Consider the following 18,904-nt stretch of genomic DNA (forward strand, 5'->3'; position numbering starts at 1 on the left):
AGGGCTGGGCGGAGGGAGGCCAGCTTAATGGTGGGGGAGGCAGCTGAGGGATGGCGCAGGCACCGCCCCACTGCAGACAGCAAAGGCCCGGCGGGAGGGGAGGGGAGAGAGGGGAGGGGGAGGCCGAAGGGCTTCGGCTTCCCTTGGTGGAAATGGCCGAAGCTCATCAGAGGAGGGGCAGAAAGAGGAAAGGGTGTGGCCGCAGCCCAGCCACACATATAAAAGAACCGTTGGGACAAAGCTGGAGAGAGGCCAAACTGTTCCGAATATACTATACTCACAAAATGAACGCTATGGTAAATGACACAGCTCAATTCCAAGGCAATGTCACACTAAATAATTAAATCAAAATGAAAATAAATCAAAATCTATGAAAATTCAATATAACAATGCAATCGGAAACATTGAAATGGAATTGTGAAATATTTAATATAGCGTGTGTTGCTTTTACATGCAGCAGATGGCGCTGGTTTTCAAAAAAGCATGTTTTTACAAAAAAGCATGTTTTTACCTGTCACAGGTGTGACATCTATATAATATACATATATAAAAACATGTGCAAATTCGAATGCAACGTTGTGTCAAAATTTCAAAGCAATCGGTGAAGAACTTTCGGAGATTTGAGATTTTGAACAAACAAACATTACATTTTTATTTATGTAGATTCACATCTAATTCTTCCTTGCCAAAGGTGCAATTTGTAATTCATGGTTATCTTTCTTTGGCAGGAGAAGTATGTTGGTATATTCCATGATACCCGGAGAATCATGGAGTGCATTAAATTAAAAGTCACACATTTCTGTAAACCTGCAGTAGATGTGCTTTTGGCTAGAGCACTTGCAGAAAAACATATGTGATTGTGAATTAAAGCACTGCTGTGTCTATCCAGCTGCCCAATAATCCTTGACAATATTAGAGCCATAAGGAATCATAAGATAAAACTGAGGCTACATGGCTATTCTTAAGGAAACTACTTTGTGGTCTCTCTGTCTCTCCCTTGCATGCTTTGTGGAGGAAAGCATTTTAAATTATTTTATATAATATAGTATCCATTTTGATAAAACATTTACAAGAAAACGTGCAATTTATCCTTGATGGCAAATTGTAAAATTACATTTTAGAATTTTTTGGGTAAAATTTAGAAGACGGTCTTTTAGAATTATTTGTTCAGCAGGAATTAGCATAATAGTCACATGCAAGTAATTATATACTTTTATTTAATCTAATACAGAATCATTACATTAGTTGCCTAGAAACTCAGACCAATACTCATTTTTTTGACTTTTTTTATTAAACTGGCAAGAAGTCATTATTGTTATATTTATCAGAAATAATTTATCTTTATTGTTAACCCAATAAGGAAATGTAAATTGATTCCCATCACAATAATATATGTTAGTTTGAACTAAATCAAAAAAAGATATGACTTCTCAGTAAGGACAATGATAGGCTTCCTTTTTCCTTTGAAAATAAAATCAGTTGTTTGAATTTAGGTTTCCATGAAATACCAAATTTTATGGAAGTTGCAGTGTTATTCAACAAGTGTGGTCATTCACTCTTATGGCCATAATGTAATTAAACTGAAAAACATGTGGATGATTTTATGCTATCTAATAAAACCATGGACATTAAGCAGTAATAATCTTTTGCTGTTAAGTGTGCTCTTTAAGGATTTATATTCAATTTCCAGCAGGTAACTTCAGTTTGACTAGATCCAGTTCTATAGTCCTTCTCACGTGTCCTGAAAAACAGAAAAAGAGAACTGTTAAGTACTAGCATTATTACTGATGAAATCTATATCCCGATATAAACCTTTGGTGGCATTGTAGTATTATCTAATTAGCTTATTTGCTTTGGTTATCCTAGAATCAGGAAAACATAGGGGTATGTGAATATTATTCAAGGGTTTCAAATTACATCTGACATACCATGTCTGAGGAGAGTTAGCAAGAATGAAATTCATACCTCTGTGACTCAGTGTAACTGAGCATACCACACAGTGTAAAATATAGAAATAATTCACATACCCCTATCCAAAAGATAGAGTGGAACTTACGCAAAATTCTATGTATCGGGGCATGATATAATGTGAAATGTATATCTCTCTGCTCTGAGAGTTTAAGTGAAGTTGGACCATTCCAATAAAATTTCCAAAATCAAGGATTAGATCATGACAAGAATTGTATGTTATATTCCAACACTTGTGAGAATCCTGTCTTTATGTAAACCTTTTTCCACAGATCCATTCTACTTGCATTCTTAAACCCATGATAAAAGCCAAGTTCTAAAGATCCAGATAATTTTAGTCTAGAGAAAAAGGCAACAAAAATACCAGAATAATAGGGTTGGAAGGGACCTTGGAGGTCTTCTAGTCTAACTCCCTGATCAAGTAGAAAACCCTATAACATTACAGACAAATGGTTGTCTAATCTTGTCTAAAACTTCCAGTGATGGAGCACCCCCAACTTTTGAAGGCAACCCATTCCACTGATTAATTGTTCTCCCTGTCAGAAAATTTCTCCTTAATTCTAGGTTGCTTCTCTCCTTGATTCATTTCCATCCATTGATTCTTATCCTGCCTTCAGGTCCTTTGGAGACTAGGTTGACCTCCTCTTCTCTGTGGCAGCCTGTCAAATATTGGAATATTTCTATTATGTCACCCCTAGACCTTCTTTTAATTAAAAAAAGACATAACCAATTCCAGCAACCGTTCTTCGTATGTTTTAGCCTTAAGTAAAAACAATTTATCAAGTAAGTGCTTGTTGGTCTCTCTCACCTGGTGGCTACATTGAGCTGTCCCTGTACATAAAGGACTTTTACTTGACCAGAAGATCTTTGAGAATGTGTATTAGAGAAAAACTGACCTGGGAACACAAATAGACATAAACCCACAATTACAATTTTTAATGTAATAGCTTAGACAACCTAGAGACAGATTACATGCTACTTAAATCAATCACAGTTGAAATCTATGAAATATTTTCCTATTGTTTTTCTTCACATAGTTATGATCAATGAATCATTCAGCCATTTAACTGTATATTTTGGGATTATATTTTGACCATAGCAATCAAAAGCTACAATCTAAAGTTCAGACCACTTTCATTGTGCTTTTTCAAATAACTCTTACACTTATCAGTTATGAACATTCCTGGAATTTTGACGCACTATTGTGCTACTAGTTAATTGTGAAAATACTTTTCCATTCCAAAATCTTTACCCATGGCTAGAAATATGCCATATATTCTTCTTCAAGGTCATCAATCATCGTCATCATCATCATCCATCTTAAGAAGGTACTTGGTTGATATCTAAGATACTGGCAGCAACCCATATCAACCATTAGCACCAGTCAATGGTTTTGTGATGCATTTTTGAGTGTTCAGTTGACTATTTCATGTTTGGTGAATAAAAATTAACAACAACAACAATAATCTTTATTGTCCTTGTACATATATACAACTGATTTAGCCTCTACTGGTGCAATCCATAACAAAAATACAAGACAACATGAATAATATAGAAAATGGTCCTTATACAAGTAATTAGGGAAAAACCAGTCATAAGTTTCCATAAATCAGTGCAGGGAACAGATTTGGCTTTATCCACCACAATGCAAATCTCACATTTAAATGAGAGAGTCTACCAAATAGCTTGCAATCAAGTCCTCTCGCTTTGGTGCTGGTACTTCGTTGTAGTTTGGGGTAGATTAAGCTGTCCATCTTGCATTGCTTAAAAGAACCCCTACTTCTATTTGAGATCTGAATTCAGATCTTGACATGAAAATCTCTCATTAACTCAGAGACATGCATGGGATGAGCAAATGACAAAAACAGTATTGCGATACAGGCTCCACAACATATACTGTATGTATTGTCATATCACATGCATATATGTTATGAATCATGATAACATGATACCGCTTTCACCGTTTTGATGGAAGCCTTCAATACATATGTGGACTGTGATTGGAAATCAATAAATAGCTTTAATTTTATTACTTTAAAAAATTTGGAAGGCTGCTAATCCCTTATTAGAGAATAAACACTGTCAATTTTTTCATAAGAAAAAGTTGTAGTTTCTGTTATAGGCAACAAGCCTGTTTATTTACTTTATGCCAAATTTCAGAGGAATTATGTATTTCCTTCCTTTTTCATTTATTGATTGTTTGCCAATTTGAATAAAAATAGCAAACATGATTGATATTTTTCCATGCAAGAAACATAGTTCAAGTGCCAAGAATAGGGAGAACGATTAATTAAAAGCAGTACAAGACATGTTTGTTCTCTGTTCAGTTGGGATCAAACTCACAGAGGGCACCAGAGGGTAGGAATAAATGATTGATGAGCAGCAAACAATTGCAGAACTTGAGAGTCCAGTATGTTGTGTTTCATCCACCAAACTCCCACATATTCAACACACACGTACCCACACACACCATTTTGTAATCCTGGGAGGCAACTTCCAATAGGCACTAGGATTGGCTCTGATTTATGGCATCAATATCTTTGTTACAAAACACTGCTGATCAGGAACAGTTGATTTAAATAAACAATGCAAATAGAGAAAGAGTTGCAAAGCCATCAGATATATTTCTCCACATGAGAAATGAAAAAGGAAATGATTCAATCCTTTTTTCCCTCATCCTGAAGAAATATATGCTTCTATAGACACAGTCAGGGGTGGCTCAGTGGCTAAGACGCTGAGCTTGTCGATCAGAAAGGTTGGCAGTTCGAATCCCTAGTGCTGCATAACGGGGTGAGCTCCCATTACTTGTCCCAGCTTCTGCCAACCTAGCAATTTGAAATCACATAAAAATGCAAGTAGAAAAATAGGGACTACTTTGGTGGGAAGGTAATAGCATTCTGTGTGCCTTCAGCGTTTAGTTATGCCAGCCACATAACCACAGAGACATCTTGGGACAGCGCTGGCTCTTTGGCTTTGAAACGGAGATGAACATTTCACCCTAGAGTCGGGAACGACTAGCACATATACAATAATACAATACAATAGCAGAGTTGGAAGGGACCTTGGAGGTCTTCTAGTCCAACCCCCTGCCTAGGCAGGAAACCATATACCGTTTCAGACAAATTGTTATCCAAGATCTTCTTAAAGACTTCCAGTGTTGGGGCATTCACAACTTCTGGGGGCAAGCTGTTCCACTGATTAATTGTTCTAACTGTCAGGAAGCTTCTCAGTTCTAAGTTGCTTCTCTCCTTGATTAGTTTCCACCCATTGCTTCTTGTTCTACCCTCAGGTGCCTTGGAGAATAGTTTGACTCCCTCTTCTTTGTGGCAACCCCTGAGATATTGGAACAATGCTATCATGTCTCCCCTAGTCCTTCTTTCTCTTAAGCTAAACATACCCAGTTCCTGCAACCGTTCTTCATATGTTTTAGTCTCCAGTCCCCTAATCATCTTTGTTGCTCTTCTCTGCACTCTTTCTAGAGTCTCCATATCTTTTCTACATTGTGGTGACCAAAACTGAATGCAGTATTCCAAATGTGGCCCTACCAAGGCATTATAAAGTGGTATTAACACTTCACATGATCTTGATTCTATCCCTCTGTTGATGCAGCCTAGAACTGTGTTGGCTTTTTTGGCAGCTGCTGCACACTGCTGGCTCATATTTAAATGGTTGTCCACTAGGACTCCAAGATCCCTTTCACAGTTACTACTGTTGAGCAAGGTACCACCTATACTGTACCTGTGCATTTCATTTTTGTTGCCTAAATGTAGAACCTTACTCTTTTCACCATTGAATTTCATTTTATTAGATAGTGCCCATTTTATTAGATATGTGCAAGGGGAACCTTTACCTTTATAGACACAGTCTTGGTACTCATCGGACTTCACTAGAAAGGGGTTTGGAAAGGATTCATATGGACTCCACTCTGATATGAATATTTATCGGACTTAGCAAAGGCCATTTCCATATGATTAGTTTCCATTCTCCCAATTCTCAGTTTAGAAGGTGATTATATTTTTTGCTACTGACGTGGAATGCTGAGAACAAGGTATGGAGTTCACCAGCACCCAAAAACACTTCCCTATTGCTGAGAAGAAAACCATAAGCCTATCTATGTTTGTGAAATCACTAGGAGTCAAATTTGATTCAAGGGCAAATTTATCTTTCTAATGTTAATGTATCTCAAAGGATTATCGCAAAGACTAGCAAAATAACATGGATAAAGTGCTTTGTGGATACTATATATTGAAAAGCCAAATTTCATTCCAAATTGTATTACCATAGTCTGCAGCAGTAGTTAAATACTTACCGAAAAGTCCAGTAACTTGATTAGAAAAATAATCGCTATTCTCAAAGTATAATCCAAGCCAACCAGGTGAAGGAGGTACATAGAAAATTTTGGTAACAATGTTGTCTGGTCCTGACAGAAATAGACTTTCTCCACTTGTCAGTGTAATGTTTATCCTAAGAGGAAACAAACTATTATTTTCTAATATTCCTTTGACAACTTTTCATTCTGATACAGTAATTTATTATCACTCAAATTACTGTTATTAACAAACACAATTTTAAAACATATTTAAATGAATATGTTCACATTTTTAATTATTATATATCCCTTATGTATGTACCTGAAGTAATTTATATAGTGTGTTTCAACACAATGGCCATACAGAAAAGAGAAAATGCCCATTCAAGCAACATTCAAGCAGTTTTTAACTGCTGTACACTGTCTCTTGGAGGAAGAAAGAACACCTTTCAGTCTGACAGATTACACAAAAAGAGACTTATGTTTTAGAGATTGGAGAGCTCTGTTGTCTATAAAAGAAAACTGAAAATAGCAAGTTTACCCTTCACTTGTTAAAGAGTCTCTGTCATTCCACACAAAAGAGTGACTGGAGTCATTACTTTTCAGTGTAATTTGTTCTGTTGACACCTTTATTTCCAGGTTAAGCTTTGGATAAGTTATTTCAAACTCTGCAAAATGGTTGTTTTCACCAAGCTTGCCAGTCACTTGGATCCCTGAAAGTATGTAAAGGAACACTCAGAAACATATTAGTGTTTGCCTAACATTCATTAATACAGAAATAATGACCATATAAATGCAATGAGCAAAAATATCTGAATCTCACAAGATTGCTCTTGACTTAATCTGATTGCCAATTCAGTTGGCTGCAGTGTGCTACCCTGCTCAATTTATTTAGACTCAAAAGCTAAAATGAGTTTAACCCATTTAGGATTTGGACAAAACCCCAAGATTACTGGCTAAACATAGAAGCTTTCTACATCTACATCTATATCTAGTATATCCACATCTACCTCCTGGAAGAATGCATGAGAACATGTCCATGAATTTCACCAACAGTCAGGCTAATTTGAAGATGGCTTAGTTACACTACACAAATAATTACAACATCTGTTTTTGCCCAGATAGCCAACCTTTCAGGCAAGCAATCTATCATGCCAATGCTGCTAAATATTTTTTACATCTGTGTAGCACATATAAGACAAGGCAATTGATAAAGAGTGAATAGAAATCCCCAACATTTAAAATAAATATCACAAATAATCAGTGAATTTGGGAACTAAGAAAAGTCAGCACACCCACATATACGTATTGGAATAAGAAACATATTACAGTGCATTTGTGTGAAATGAGATGAAAAGTACAGTCAACAAAAACAAGGATCAAAAAAGAAGAACAATTGTTTCTTTTAGGCTGTCCCAAGGAAAACATCCCCATAGAACTTTGAATATTCAGAGCTACACATTTTTTAATAGAAATCACATACCTTTCTCTGGATCAGATAACAGTTTTAGGGGTGTTTGCGGCTGTCCGTTAATAGATAAACAAACTAAAAAATTTTGATTAGGTGGTTGAAAAAGGAAATGGGAATATGAAGTCGTAGGAGGATCTGGAAAGAAATAATTATTAGTATGTATTTTATATTGATTTATGGAATCGTCTATGATCCCTAATATCTTAGCTCAGTTTTATGGCTGATGAAATTCAGGTAATTATAATTAGTGTGAACAGAAGGCTGCAAAAGTTTGCAACATATTGATTAACACAGCTGTCAAATTCTTCATGGGGATATTTTGTTCCATCAAATCTCCACTCTCAGCCCCCTTAAAGCAATCTCAGGAGTTTTTACTCAATAGCAAAGTAAAATAGCACATTAATGAGCTGGCATGGTCCACTTAGGCTACAGTATCCATACGGCCTTTATTTCAGAAACCTGTCCTTCAGATTTATTCAATTTAATGGTTTATTTTCTTGACTTGTCTCTTGCATTTTCCTTTGTGAAACATATAATCACAAATACTTGTGATTATTATAACTTAAACTCCTGTTGCACTTATCGAGTGAAAACATATGAAGAAGTAAATTGCAGCTTCAGTTGTTTTCCCTCTGATGTTTTGCTGCAATAGATTAAATATACCATTTGAAGTGCTTTAAAAGGACATCCAGAATCACCTTATTGGTGAGAGGGATGGCATATAAATTAAACAAATAAATTATTATTATTATTATTAATAATAATATGTTTTTCTACTCTGACACTAATATTATTCTTATAATAATAGTGTCTATCTTCTTTCAGATTAACGAAGTCCAGATTCATTGCTTGTTTCCCCACCACCACCATACAGAATAGAGAGATTACTTAAACAAAGGGGAAGGGATGGAAAAATATGATCTCTTTATACAATCTCTCCTGTGCCTGACCTGTTTTCTTGTACCTCACTCTCCTCTCCCAGAATGAGGAGATTGGAGAGGAAGAGATTACAAGAGAGTAAGCAACACAGAATGGGGAATACACTGGCTGTTTGCATGATATGCTTGGGGTTGCTGGCTTCCCCATTGTGTGCCTGCTTATTCTTTTGTAATCCTTTCCTCTTTAATAAAAGTTAACACAAGCAATGTTTTCCTTCTTGCTAATTATCCCAGCATTGGGTTCCTTTTTGTAATACCTTCCTCTCTTGTGAATGTAAACGCAAACATTGTTTCCGTTCTAGTTAATTATCCCAGTATGGGATGATCATTCCAAAGGGGAGGCGAGTGCCTTGGTGGTTAATAAAAGCTAAAGGTGTGAAGGTGAAAAGTCTTGCCAATTACAGGCAGCAGCTGCCGTTCAGCTATTCCAGCACGAGAAGAGAGAGAGAGAGAGAGAGAGAGAGAGAGAGAGAGAGAGAGAGAGAGAGAGAGAGAGAGAGAGAGAGGGAGAGAGGGAGAGAAGGGAAAAGGAAAGCACAGTTGCAGTTACATGATTTTTTATCCAATAAATATTTCACTTAATGGCAGAGTGGTCAAATGAGAACTACCTCCAGTTACTGTTTGATTTTACACATACTACTTGGGAAAGCCAATTTATTAGCTTGACTTAATGCCAATGAGCCCTTAAGCCAGCATTTCACAGACTCGGTAACTTAAAGATGTGTTGACCAACTCCATGCTGGATGGAGAACTCTGGGAACTGAAGTCCACACATCTTAAAGTTTCAGAAATTGAGAAACTACAAGTCAAGATTCAGAGGTAGTGGATATTGCAAAATATTTCTAAATTGGCAGTCAAGTTCAGACTTTTGACTATCACTAGCGCTAAACTGGTTTCGTTCTGCTTCTTTTTCCTTTCAATTATTATTTATGTAATACCACATTCTTTCAAAAAAAATTATGCTAGCATGTCTATTTACTTTACAAATTGACTGAATGTACAGTATATTAAAAGGTTGATCAAAGTTTTGTAATTTGCCTTAATAAGAATACAAAGCATGTTTGAACTGGGCAAAAGTCTCTATCTGCATAGTAGAACCATTAATACCTATTGATAATGTATCAATCTATTTTTGCATATGGGCAATCCACTGACACTGACCATGAGCTTCTGAGTTTAACTTTGTGTTGAAATGCACTTTATTTGACTTTCTTGAGTTCTGTGTCGTCTTCGTTAAATAGCTCCCTGTTGGTTGTGAGATAGGACGACCTGCAGAAGTGTACATGTTAGTGAAGCTCACTAGTTTTTCTGTTTTACTTTGAGCTCATAGATAGAATAGCATTTCATTATCGAAAACAAGAATTATATTTATTTTTTTACCCAAACCTAATCTCAAGATAAGAAGATAGGATAAGAAGCCCCTTCACTTGCCACAAATACATTTACACACACACACACAGACACAGGCACACACACACACACACACACACAGAGAGAGAGAGAGAGAGAGAGAGAGAGAGAGAGAGAGAGAGAGAGAGAGAGAGAGAGAGAGAGAGAGAGAGAGAATATATGAATACTATTGATAAGTGTGGGTTTCCCACAAATTTGCATGGATACACATAGAAACAAAGTACTAAAATCAAATTAAGGCTTGGTAATCCTTGTTTACTGACTTCCTTGTTCAGTAACCATTGGAAGTTACAGGAGTGCTGAAAAAATAATATTACAAATAATCCCCACATTAGAAACTTTAGCAGCATCCCTCAGTCACAGGATCACTATTATCGTCGGTATGTGTTGTCTTGTGCCTCATCTGTCTTTTTTCCTCCCTTGCAGAATAGAGAGATTGGAGAGGATGGAATTATAAAAGAGTAATCAGGCACACAATGGGGAATATACAATGAAAGGAATGCGTACTTTGCTAAATTCCCCATTATATCCCTGCTTACACTCTTGTAAAGAGAGTCCTTGATTTATTATCATAATTAAAGTCACAATTTGGGTCGTAAGATTGTGCTGGTGTTGAGCAGGTCACCGGATGACCACACCCAATTTTATGGCAGTCGTTAAGCAAATGCTGCCGTCGTAAAGCAAATTCTATTTTTGTTAAGAGAACCCATTGTTTGGTATGGGGCATGATTTTGTTGGAAACTGAAAGTAAATACCAGTTTCTGGCAAAAACATCCTGAATCACAATCACATGACTGCTGGGTACTGCAAGCAGTTGTAAAGGTACGTCAGTTGCTAAGCACTCAAAATTCAGTCACTTGACTAAGGGGGGCAGCCATCATAACTTTGAGTATGGCCCGTATTCAAAGGGACTAATGACCCATATTATATGGATCTTAAGTCCCTTTGGGGGATTTCATCCTAAGTGTACAGTAGCTAACTGTTGTGAGTCAAGGGCTACCTGTAATCCCTTCTACTCCAATATCCCTGCTCTGAGGGAGACAGGAACAGATCAAGCACATGAGAGATTGCCTAGAGAGGTTGCAGGGCAGAGAATGTAAAGAGAAAAGGATTCCAGGAAAACAAGTAGGCATACAATCAGGGGTGGGATGCAGTGGTGGGTTTCAAATTTTTTTAGAACCTCTTCTATAGGTGTGGCCTCCTTTGTGGGAGTGGCTTGGCTGCCATGTGACCGGGTGGGAGTGGCTTGCTGGCATGTAACCTGGTGGGAGTGGCTTGCCAGCCATATGACTGGGTGGGCGTGGTCAACTTGTAAAATGTGGTGAAACTCACTTAACAACGCTCTTGCTTAGCAACCAAAATGTTGGCTCAGGAACTCTGGCATTGAAGAGTGCAAGTCTTAAAGCTGTCAAGTTACAAGACCCTTGCACCCCTAACCCTTTAGAAAAAAAAAAACCCAGGGGCGTTCAAACTTGACAGCTTTAAGACTTGTGGACTTCAACTCCCAGAATTCCTCCTCTCGCTCTTCATCTTGATGATGTGCAGATTGGCGGGGGGGGGGAGCTGGAACCGGTTCTAAACGGCACTGTAGATTTGTGGAACCTCTTCTATAGAAGAGGTTAGAACTGGTAGGAACCCACAGCTGGTGGGATCCTACTGGTTTAACAACCAGTTCATTGAGCGCGCGTGTGAGCAGTTTGGAGAATACTTACCTTTGGGATTGCTGCTTGGGAAGGAGAACAGCTGAGGCACGGCAATTCACTCTGCTGCGTGACTCAGCTGAGAAGATAAAGGTAGGTAAAGCGCAGGGGCAGGCAGGCAGGCGGGCCCACTTGCTCCTGGGAGCGAACCGGTTAGCTGCCAGCTGATCTTCGGAGCTACAGGTTCACCTGAACTGGTCCAAACCAATAAAATCCCACCCCTGCATACAACGGGGAATACATTGGATTGTTTTCATAGCATGATCATAATGCCCAAGCCTGAGGGATACTGCATTTATTTAGATATGTATTTCCCATTGTGTGCCTACTTACTCCCTTGTATTCTCTTTCTTTCCAATGACTTAAATACAAATATTTATTGACATCTTGCTAATTATGCCAGAACACAACTGGGGTGAGATTCCAAAGGGCAGGAGGGTGGAGAAAAGAGAAGCATAGTCACAGGGACATTATTTTACACTTGGCAACCAATTGTGTGTAGGAATCCAGAACAGAATCAAAGGCAGAGTGGTGTCAGGCTGTGCCAATGCTTCTCCAGCCAGGCTGCCTAACATTCAGATGACCATCAGATGGCAGAAAAGATTTAGAGTTTTCTGAACCTCTTCTCTGCCACCTAGTGATCAAACTGATTATCATATATTGAGATTGACTACCTGTTTATTCATTACCAGGTCCTGTCTGTTCTAGCATAAGATATCATGCCACCCAAAGCAAATGCTTAGGCTCTTCTCAACATGCATACTGGGCCTGCATCAGACAGCAGCTAGATTTTTTTTTTTAATGATTGGGGACACTCCAATTGAATTAAGGCACTCTTGTGACTATTTAGTAACTATTTACCTGTTATAAAAAAATATTGTAGTCTATGGAATACACAGAGTGGCCATGTTGAAGGCAGGCACAGTTATTCAAAGTTGTTTCAGAAGACAGGACAAAATACAATGGCTTTATATTACCAGGAAGCAGATTTCAGGTGGACTTTCCTAATGGTAAGGATTGTTCAATAATAGAACAAAAAGCCAAGCAGGCCTTGAATTCTCCTTGCTGGAAACACTGAAAGGGAGGCTTTATAGCCATGGGTTAAGCCATGTGAGGTAGTGCTGGATCCCTACCCTGGGAGAATGTTAGGCATGAAGAATCGGGAGATAGTCCTTGACTTACAACCATTTGCCTAGCAACTGTTCAAAGTCATGGTGGTGCTGAAAAATGTGATTTAAGATTGGTCTTCGCACTTATGACCATTGAAGGAATCCTTGCTGTGCTCAAAATACAGGTCAAATTATTGCCATTTGTGACCTCTTCAACTTCCAACAAGCAAAGTTAGTGTAGGAAACTGGATTTAATTAACAACTATGGCAGTGGTGGGATTCAACTAATTTAACAACCAGTTCTCTGCCCTAATGACCAGCTGGGTAGGCGTGGCTTGGTGGTCATGTGACTGTGTGGGCGTGGCCAACTCAACATTTCTCACATCGATGGGCACTTCACCTTGGCTGTTACGATGTAATAAGGGTTAACCAGAGAGGCAGTTTATGTAAGCAGGGCAATAAAGATTAGGCTAGAAACAACACCAGAATGTTTTCTTCCTGCCTTCCTCTCAGGATTAGCCCTGTAATGTGGGAAAAAACAAAATGAGCTTTCTTTCAATAACCGGTTCTCCAAACTGCTTAGAAAGTTAACAACCGGTTCTGCAAACTGGCTAAATCTCACCACTGAACTATGGTGGTTTGCTTAACAACTGTGGCAAAATAGATCATAAAATTGGGTAAAACTAATTTAATGACTGCCTCCCTTAGCAACAGAAGTTCTGATCCTAATTGTGGTTATAAGTTGAGGACTACCTGTATAGCTTTAATAGATTGTAGTAACAGGATATGGTTGGTACAACTAAAGAAATATGTATAGATCTTTGATACTTGACTCATGGAGGTGGATTAGGTTAGTTTAAATCAGATTTAAACCCAAATGACTTGGAGTCAGAATTTCTCAAGCAATTCTATTTTGCATAAAAGTTTTGGAGGTGAGGTGAGCACCGGTAGGCCAGGCAAGCTGCCAAGCAAGGTGAGGAGAGGCCACCTATTTGTGACTGACATTGAGTTGGCCATGCCCACCCAGTCACATGACCACTCAGCCACGCCTACTCAGCCCCGTCATTAGGGCAGAAAACCAGTTGTTAAATTATTTGAATCCAACCACTGAAAAAGTTCCAGTTAAGATGATCTGTTGCTTATGCCTATACGCAATATTCTAGTTAACTAGTGATCAGCACTAAATTAGTACTAGGTAAGAGTTAATGGAATTCAGGGGGGGGACTTGATTCTCTTGTGGGAACATAATGATTCCAGAATGAGTCCTTTCTTGAATACACACACCAGGGGTGGGTTCCTGCCAATTCTAACATCTTCTATAGAAGAGGTTCCGCAAATCTACAGTGCCGTTTAGAAATTGTTCCAGCTCCCTCCCCCCACCATCCGCACATGGTCAAGATGAAAAGGGAGAGGAGGAATTCTGGGAGTTGAAGTCCACAAGTATTAAAGCTGTCAAGTTTGAACACCTCTGGGGTTTTTTTTCTAAAGGGTTAGGGGTGCAAAGGTCTTGCAGCTTGATAGCTTTAAGACTTGCGTGCTTCAAATGCTAGAGTTTCTGAGCCAACATTTTGGTTGCTAAGCAAGAGCGTTGTTAAGTGAGTTTTACCACATTTTACAAGTTGACCACGCCCACCCAGTCATATGGCTGGCAAGCCACTCCCACCAGGTTACATGCCAGCAAGCCACTCCCACCCAGTCACATGGCGGCCAAGCCACTCCCACAAAGGAGGCCACACCTATAGAAGAGGTTCTAAAAAGAATTGAAACCCACCACTGACACACCACCAGCCTCTGCCTCTGCTTCACCTATATCAGGAGACTAAAAGATCCTTCACGAGCCTTCAGTTCAATCATTGTATGGTCATATATCAGAAGTATTGTCTAAAAATGATTATATGACAGAAGTAAGGGTGGAAAATGAAAGTATTTAAATGCTTGGATGTTGCAGAAACTACAACAATTATTTATTTATTAAATTTATATGCCAACCAGGTTCTCAAATGAAAGGCTTTATCTATATCTATAACACGGTCTACGGAATAATATACATTACAAACACATGGACCTTTGAAACATATAAAATAATATTTATAGAATACTTTGGTATCACCATTGTTTCGTTTGTTATGAAAAAGTAACGTGTTGAAAAACCAAAGCTTTTCACTTTATTTTGGATATTTCAAAACATACATTAAGAAAATAGTAAGTTTTACATATATTAACTGCAGCTAGACTTGTATTCGCACAACAAAGGAAAAATGATGAAATATCATTAGATTAGTGTGTAATTAAGAAAATATTAGAATGCGCAGAAATGGACAGATTAACACTCATTATTAAGGATAAAGAAGAAACTGAGTATTTCTTGACGAGGGATGTATTCTGCCAATGGTCAGACAATAGAAACAGAAGTTAAAAAGCAGGAGATATAAAAAAAGAGGAAATGTTAATGTGGAGAGAATTTGATGAGGAAGATGTTACACATTACTGTAATTGTATGGATATATACCGTGTTTCCACAAAAAAAAGAAAAAGACAGTGTCTTATTTTCTTTTGACCTGTGAAATAATCACCTGGCCTTATTTTCATGGAGGTTTTTTTATTTTTGAGGTGCAGGAGGGGGCAAGCTGCTGCTTTGTTGCAATATTTTCGGGCAGGGCTTATTTTGTGGGGGGAGGTCTTATTTTAGCGCATGCACTCAAAACCTGGATTGGGTTTATTATCCGGGGAGGTCTTATTTTTGGGGAAACAGGGTAGTTATATTAACAAATAAGTGGATTTTGATTGTTTAAAAACCCAGATCTCACACTGTTCGGTGGAAATGGAAAGTAATATAAATAAAATAAATAAAACATGAAAAAAGAAGAAAAGGGTAGGTTTCTTACTGGAATAACTTTTTCGATTTTATTACAGACCAGAGAGGATGACACAGGCAGCCCACTTCTCAATACTACAGGCAATAGCATGAGCAAACTAACACATTGTACAGTAATCTTTGACTTAAGATGACAAAAATACCTGAGCGAGCATTTGAACGCATCAGAGATTCATCAGGAACACCATGCTTGACACTGGTAGCAATCACCCTTGGTGGACCTATGAAAGAATCTTGAAGTTAGGTGGGTTTTATGAGGCTGCTTTCCTTAAAGGATTTGCCCTGTAAAGTGGGGGGGGGGGGGGAGAATGAGATTTCTTCTAACTGGTTCTCCAAACTGTTTAGAAAGTTAACAACCAGTTCTGCAAACTGGCTAAATCTCACCACTGAACCATGGTGGTTTGCTTAACAACTGTGGCAAAATAGGTCATAAAATTGGGTACAACTCATTTAATGACTGCCTCCCTTAGCAACAGAAGTTCTGATCCTAATTGTGGTTATAAGTTGAGGACTACCTGTATAGTTTTAATAGATTGTAGTAACAGGATATGGTTGATACAACTAAAGAATATAGATCTTTGATACTTGACTCGTGGAGGTGGATTAGGTTAGTTTAAATCAGAGTTAAATCCAAGTGACTTGGAGTCAGAGTTTCTCAAGCACTTCTATTTTGCATAAAAATTTTGGAGGTGAGGAGAGGCCAGGCAAGTTGCCGAGCAAGGTAAAAGGCCGTGTGAGGTGAAGCCACCTCAATATGACTGACATCAAGTTGGCCACAACCACCCAGTCACATGACCACTCAGCCACGCCTACTCAGCCAGTCATTAGGGCAGAAAACCAGTTGTTAAATTATTTGAATCCCACCACTGAATAAGTTCCAGTTAAGATGATTTGTTGCTCATGTCTATACACAAGATTCTAGTTAACTAGTGATCAGCACTAAATTAATACTAGATAAGAGTTAATGGAATTCTAGGGAAGGCAGACTTTATTCTCTTGTGGGAACATAATTATTCCATAATGATTCCTTTCTTGAATACACAAACACACACACACACACAGACACACCAGGCTCTGCCTCTACTTCGCCTATTATTAGAAGATCTTTCACAAGCCATCAATTCAATCATTGTATGGTCATATATCAGAAGTATTGTCTAAAAATGATTATATGATAGAAGTAAGGGTGGAAAATGAAATTATTTAAATGCTTGGATGTTGCAGAACCCACAACAATTATTTATTTACTAAATTTATATGCCAACCAGGTTCCCAAATGAAAGGCTATATCTATATCTATAACATGGTCTACAGAATAATATACATTACAAACACATGGACCTTTGAAACATATAAAATAATATTTATAGAATACTTTGGTATCATCATTGTTTCCTTTGTTATGAAAAAGTAACTTGTGTTGAAAAACCAAAGCTTTTCACTTTATTTGGATATTTCAAAACATACATTAAGAAAATAGTAAGTTTTACATATATTAACTGCAGCTAGAATTGTAGTCGCACAACAAAGGAAAAATGATGAAATATCATTAGATTAGTGTGTAATTAAGAAAATATTAGAATGCGCAGAAATGGACAGATTAACACTCATTATTAAGGATAAAGAAGAAACTGAGTATTTCTTGACGTGGGATGTATTCTGCCAATGGTCAGACAACAGAAACAGAAGTTAAAAAGCAGGAGATATAAAAAAGAGAAAATGTTAAAGTGGAGAGAATTTGATGAGGAAGATGTTACACATTACTGTAATTGTATGGATATATACCGTGTTTCCACACAAAAAAAAGACAGTGTCTTATTTTCTTTTGACCTGTGAAATAATCACCTGGCCTTATTTTCATGGAGGTTTTTTTATTTTTGAGGTGCAGGAGGGGGCAAGCTGCTGCTTTGTTGCAATATTTTCGGGCAGGGCTTATTTTGTGGGGGGAGGTCTTATTTTAGCGCATGCACTCAAAAGCCCAATTGGGTTTATTATCCCGGGAGGTCTTATTTTGGGGGAAACAGAGTAGTTATATTATTAATATATAAAATAAGTGGATTTTGATTGTTTAAAAACCCAGATCTCACAATGTTCGGTGGAAATGGAAAGTAATATAAATAAAATAAATAAAACATGAAAAAAGAAGAAAAGAATAGGTTTATTACTGGAATAACTTTTTCGATTTTATTACAGACCAGAGAGGATGACACGGGCAGCCCACTTTTCAATACTACAGGCAATAGCGTGAGCAAACTAACAGATTGTACAGTAATCTTTGTTAGACTGAAGATGACAAAAGTACCTGGTGGAGCAGCTGGGATCCTCATAGATGTAAGATGAAAATGATGCATGAGATCACTTTGAACATGCACCTTTGCCGCAACTATGAAAGAATCTTGAAGTTAGATGGGGTTTATGATGGGAAAAATGTCAGAAATAAACTATATGTCTGGAATATAAAACATACCAGGCATTGGATGTGCAATCACATATGAACTTCCAGCAAATCCTGGAAATTTTTCCCGGAAATCCTCATTATCTGGGCAAAGAAACAATGACAGACGTAGTATCAACTTTACTAAAAAGGGGCTTCCATCATTTTCTAGATTGTCAACTCTCAGAACTGTCCCCTTGGGCTAGGAAAGAAAATGTGCTCACCCATCTCTGAGATTATTTATGTTGAAAGATTACAAGTGTTTTGAAGTAGACCTGTCAGAACAGATCCTCCTGTTTTTATGGGAAACTCATTATTATTCAAATTATTTACTTATTTATTTTGTATCCTGTTTTTATTATTTTTACAAATACGGTAATTCAAGATGGTGAACATATACAACACACCTTCCTCCTCCTATTTTTCACACAGCAATAACCCTGTGAGACCGGTTTGCTGAGAGAGAATGATTGGCCCAATTTCCCCTAGCTGGCTTTCATGGCTAAAGCGGGACTTGAACTCACAATCTCCTGCTTTCTAGCCTTGTGCCTTAATTACCAGACCCAACTCAATCTCATCATCTTATTAGTTCACCAAATCATTTGCAATCTAATTCAGAATTCTGAATTACCAAATTCCATCAAGGGATTTCATAACACTATGAGCTACAATCACAATCACACAACATAT

The 18,904-nt window shown here is 37.8% G+C and overlaps 1 protein-coding gene across 4 annotated transcripts in view; it reads right to left on the reverse strand.

Annotated features, from left to right (window-relative positions):
• Nucleotides 1-1,196: 1,196 nt before the first annotated feature.
• LOC309383181 (inter-alpha-trypsin inhibitor heavy chain H4-like) overlaps nucleotides 1,197-18,904 on the reverse strand; it is a 39,591-nt gene continuing 21,883 nt past the window's right edge. The window contains exons 14-22 of one of the 4 annotated variants that reach the window (XM_081935404.1): nucleotides 18,248-18,319; nucleotides 18,083-18,163; nucleotides 15,924-16,001; nucleotides 9,848-9,955; nucleotides 7,761-7,883; nucleotides 6,819-6,990; nucleotides 6,278-6,432; nucleotides 2,777-2,864; nucleotides 1,197-1,741 (exon numbers count right to left, since the gene is read on the reverse strand). In XM_081935404.1, coding sequence (XP_081791530.1) covers nucleotides 1,666-1,741; nucleotides 2,777-2,864; nucleotides 6,278-6,432; nucleotides 6,819-6,990; nucleotides 7,761-7,883; nucleotides 9,848-9,955; nucleotides 15,924-16,001; nucleotides 18,083-18,163; nucleotides 18,248-18,319 — 953 coding nt within the window. In that variant the 3' untranslated portion in view covers nucleotides 1,197-1,665. The remainder of the gene's footprint in view (nucleotides 1,742-2,776; nucleotides 2,865-6,277; nucleotides 6,433-6,818; nucleotides 6,991-7,760; nucleotides 7,884-9,847; nucleotides 9,956-15,923; nucleotides 16,002-18,082; nucleotides 18,164-18,247; nucleotides 18,320-18,904) is intronic. The other 3 variants (XM_081935405.1, XM_081935406.1, XM_081935407.1) reach the window with 3 other exon arrangements.

The sequence above is a fragment of the Natrix helvetica genome, assembly GCF_964273705.1.
Source record: "Natrix helvetica genome assembly, chromosome: 1".
NCBI classification, from domain to species: domain Eukaryota; kingdom Metazoa; phylum Chordata; class Lepidosauria; order Squamata; family Natricidae; genus Natrix; species Natrix helvetica.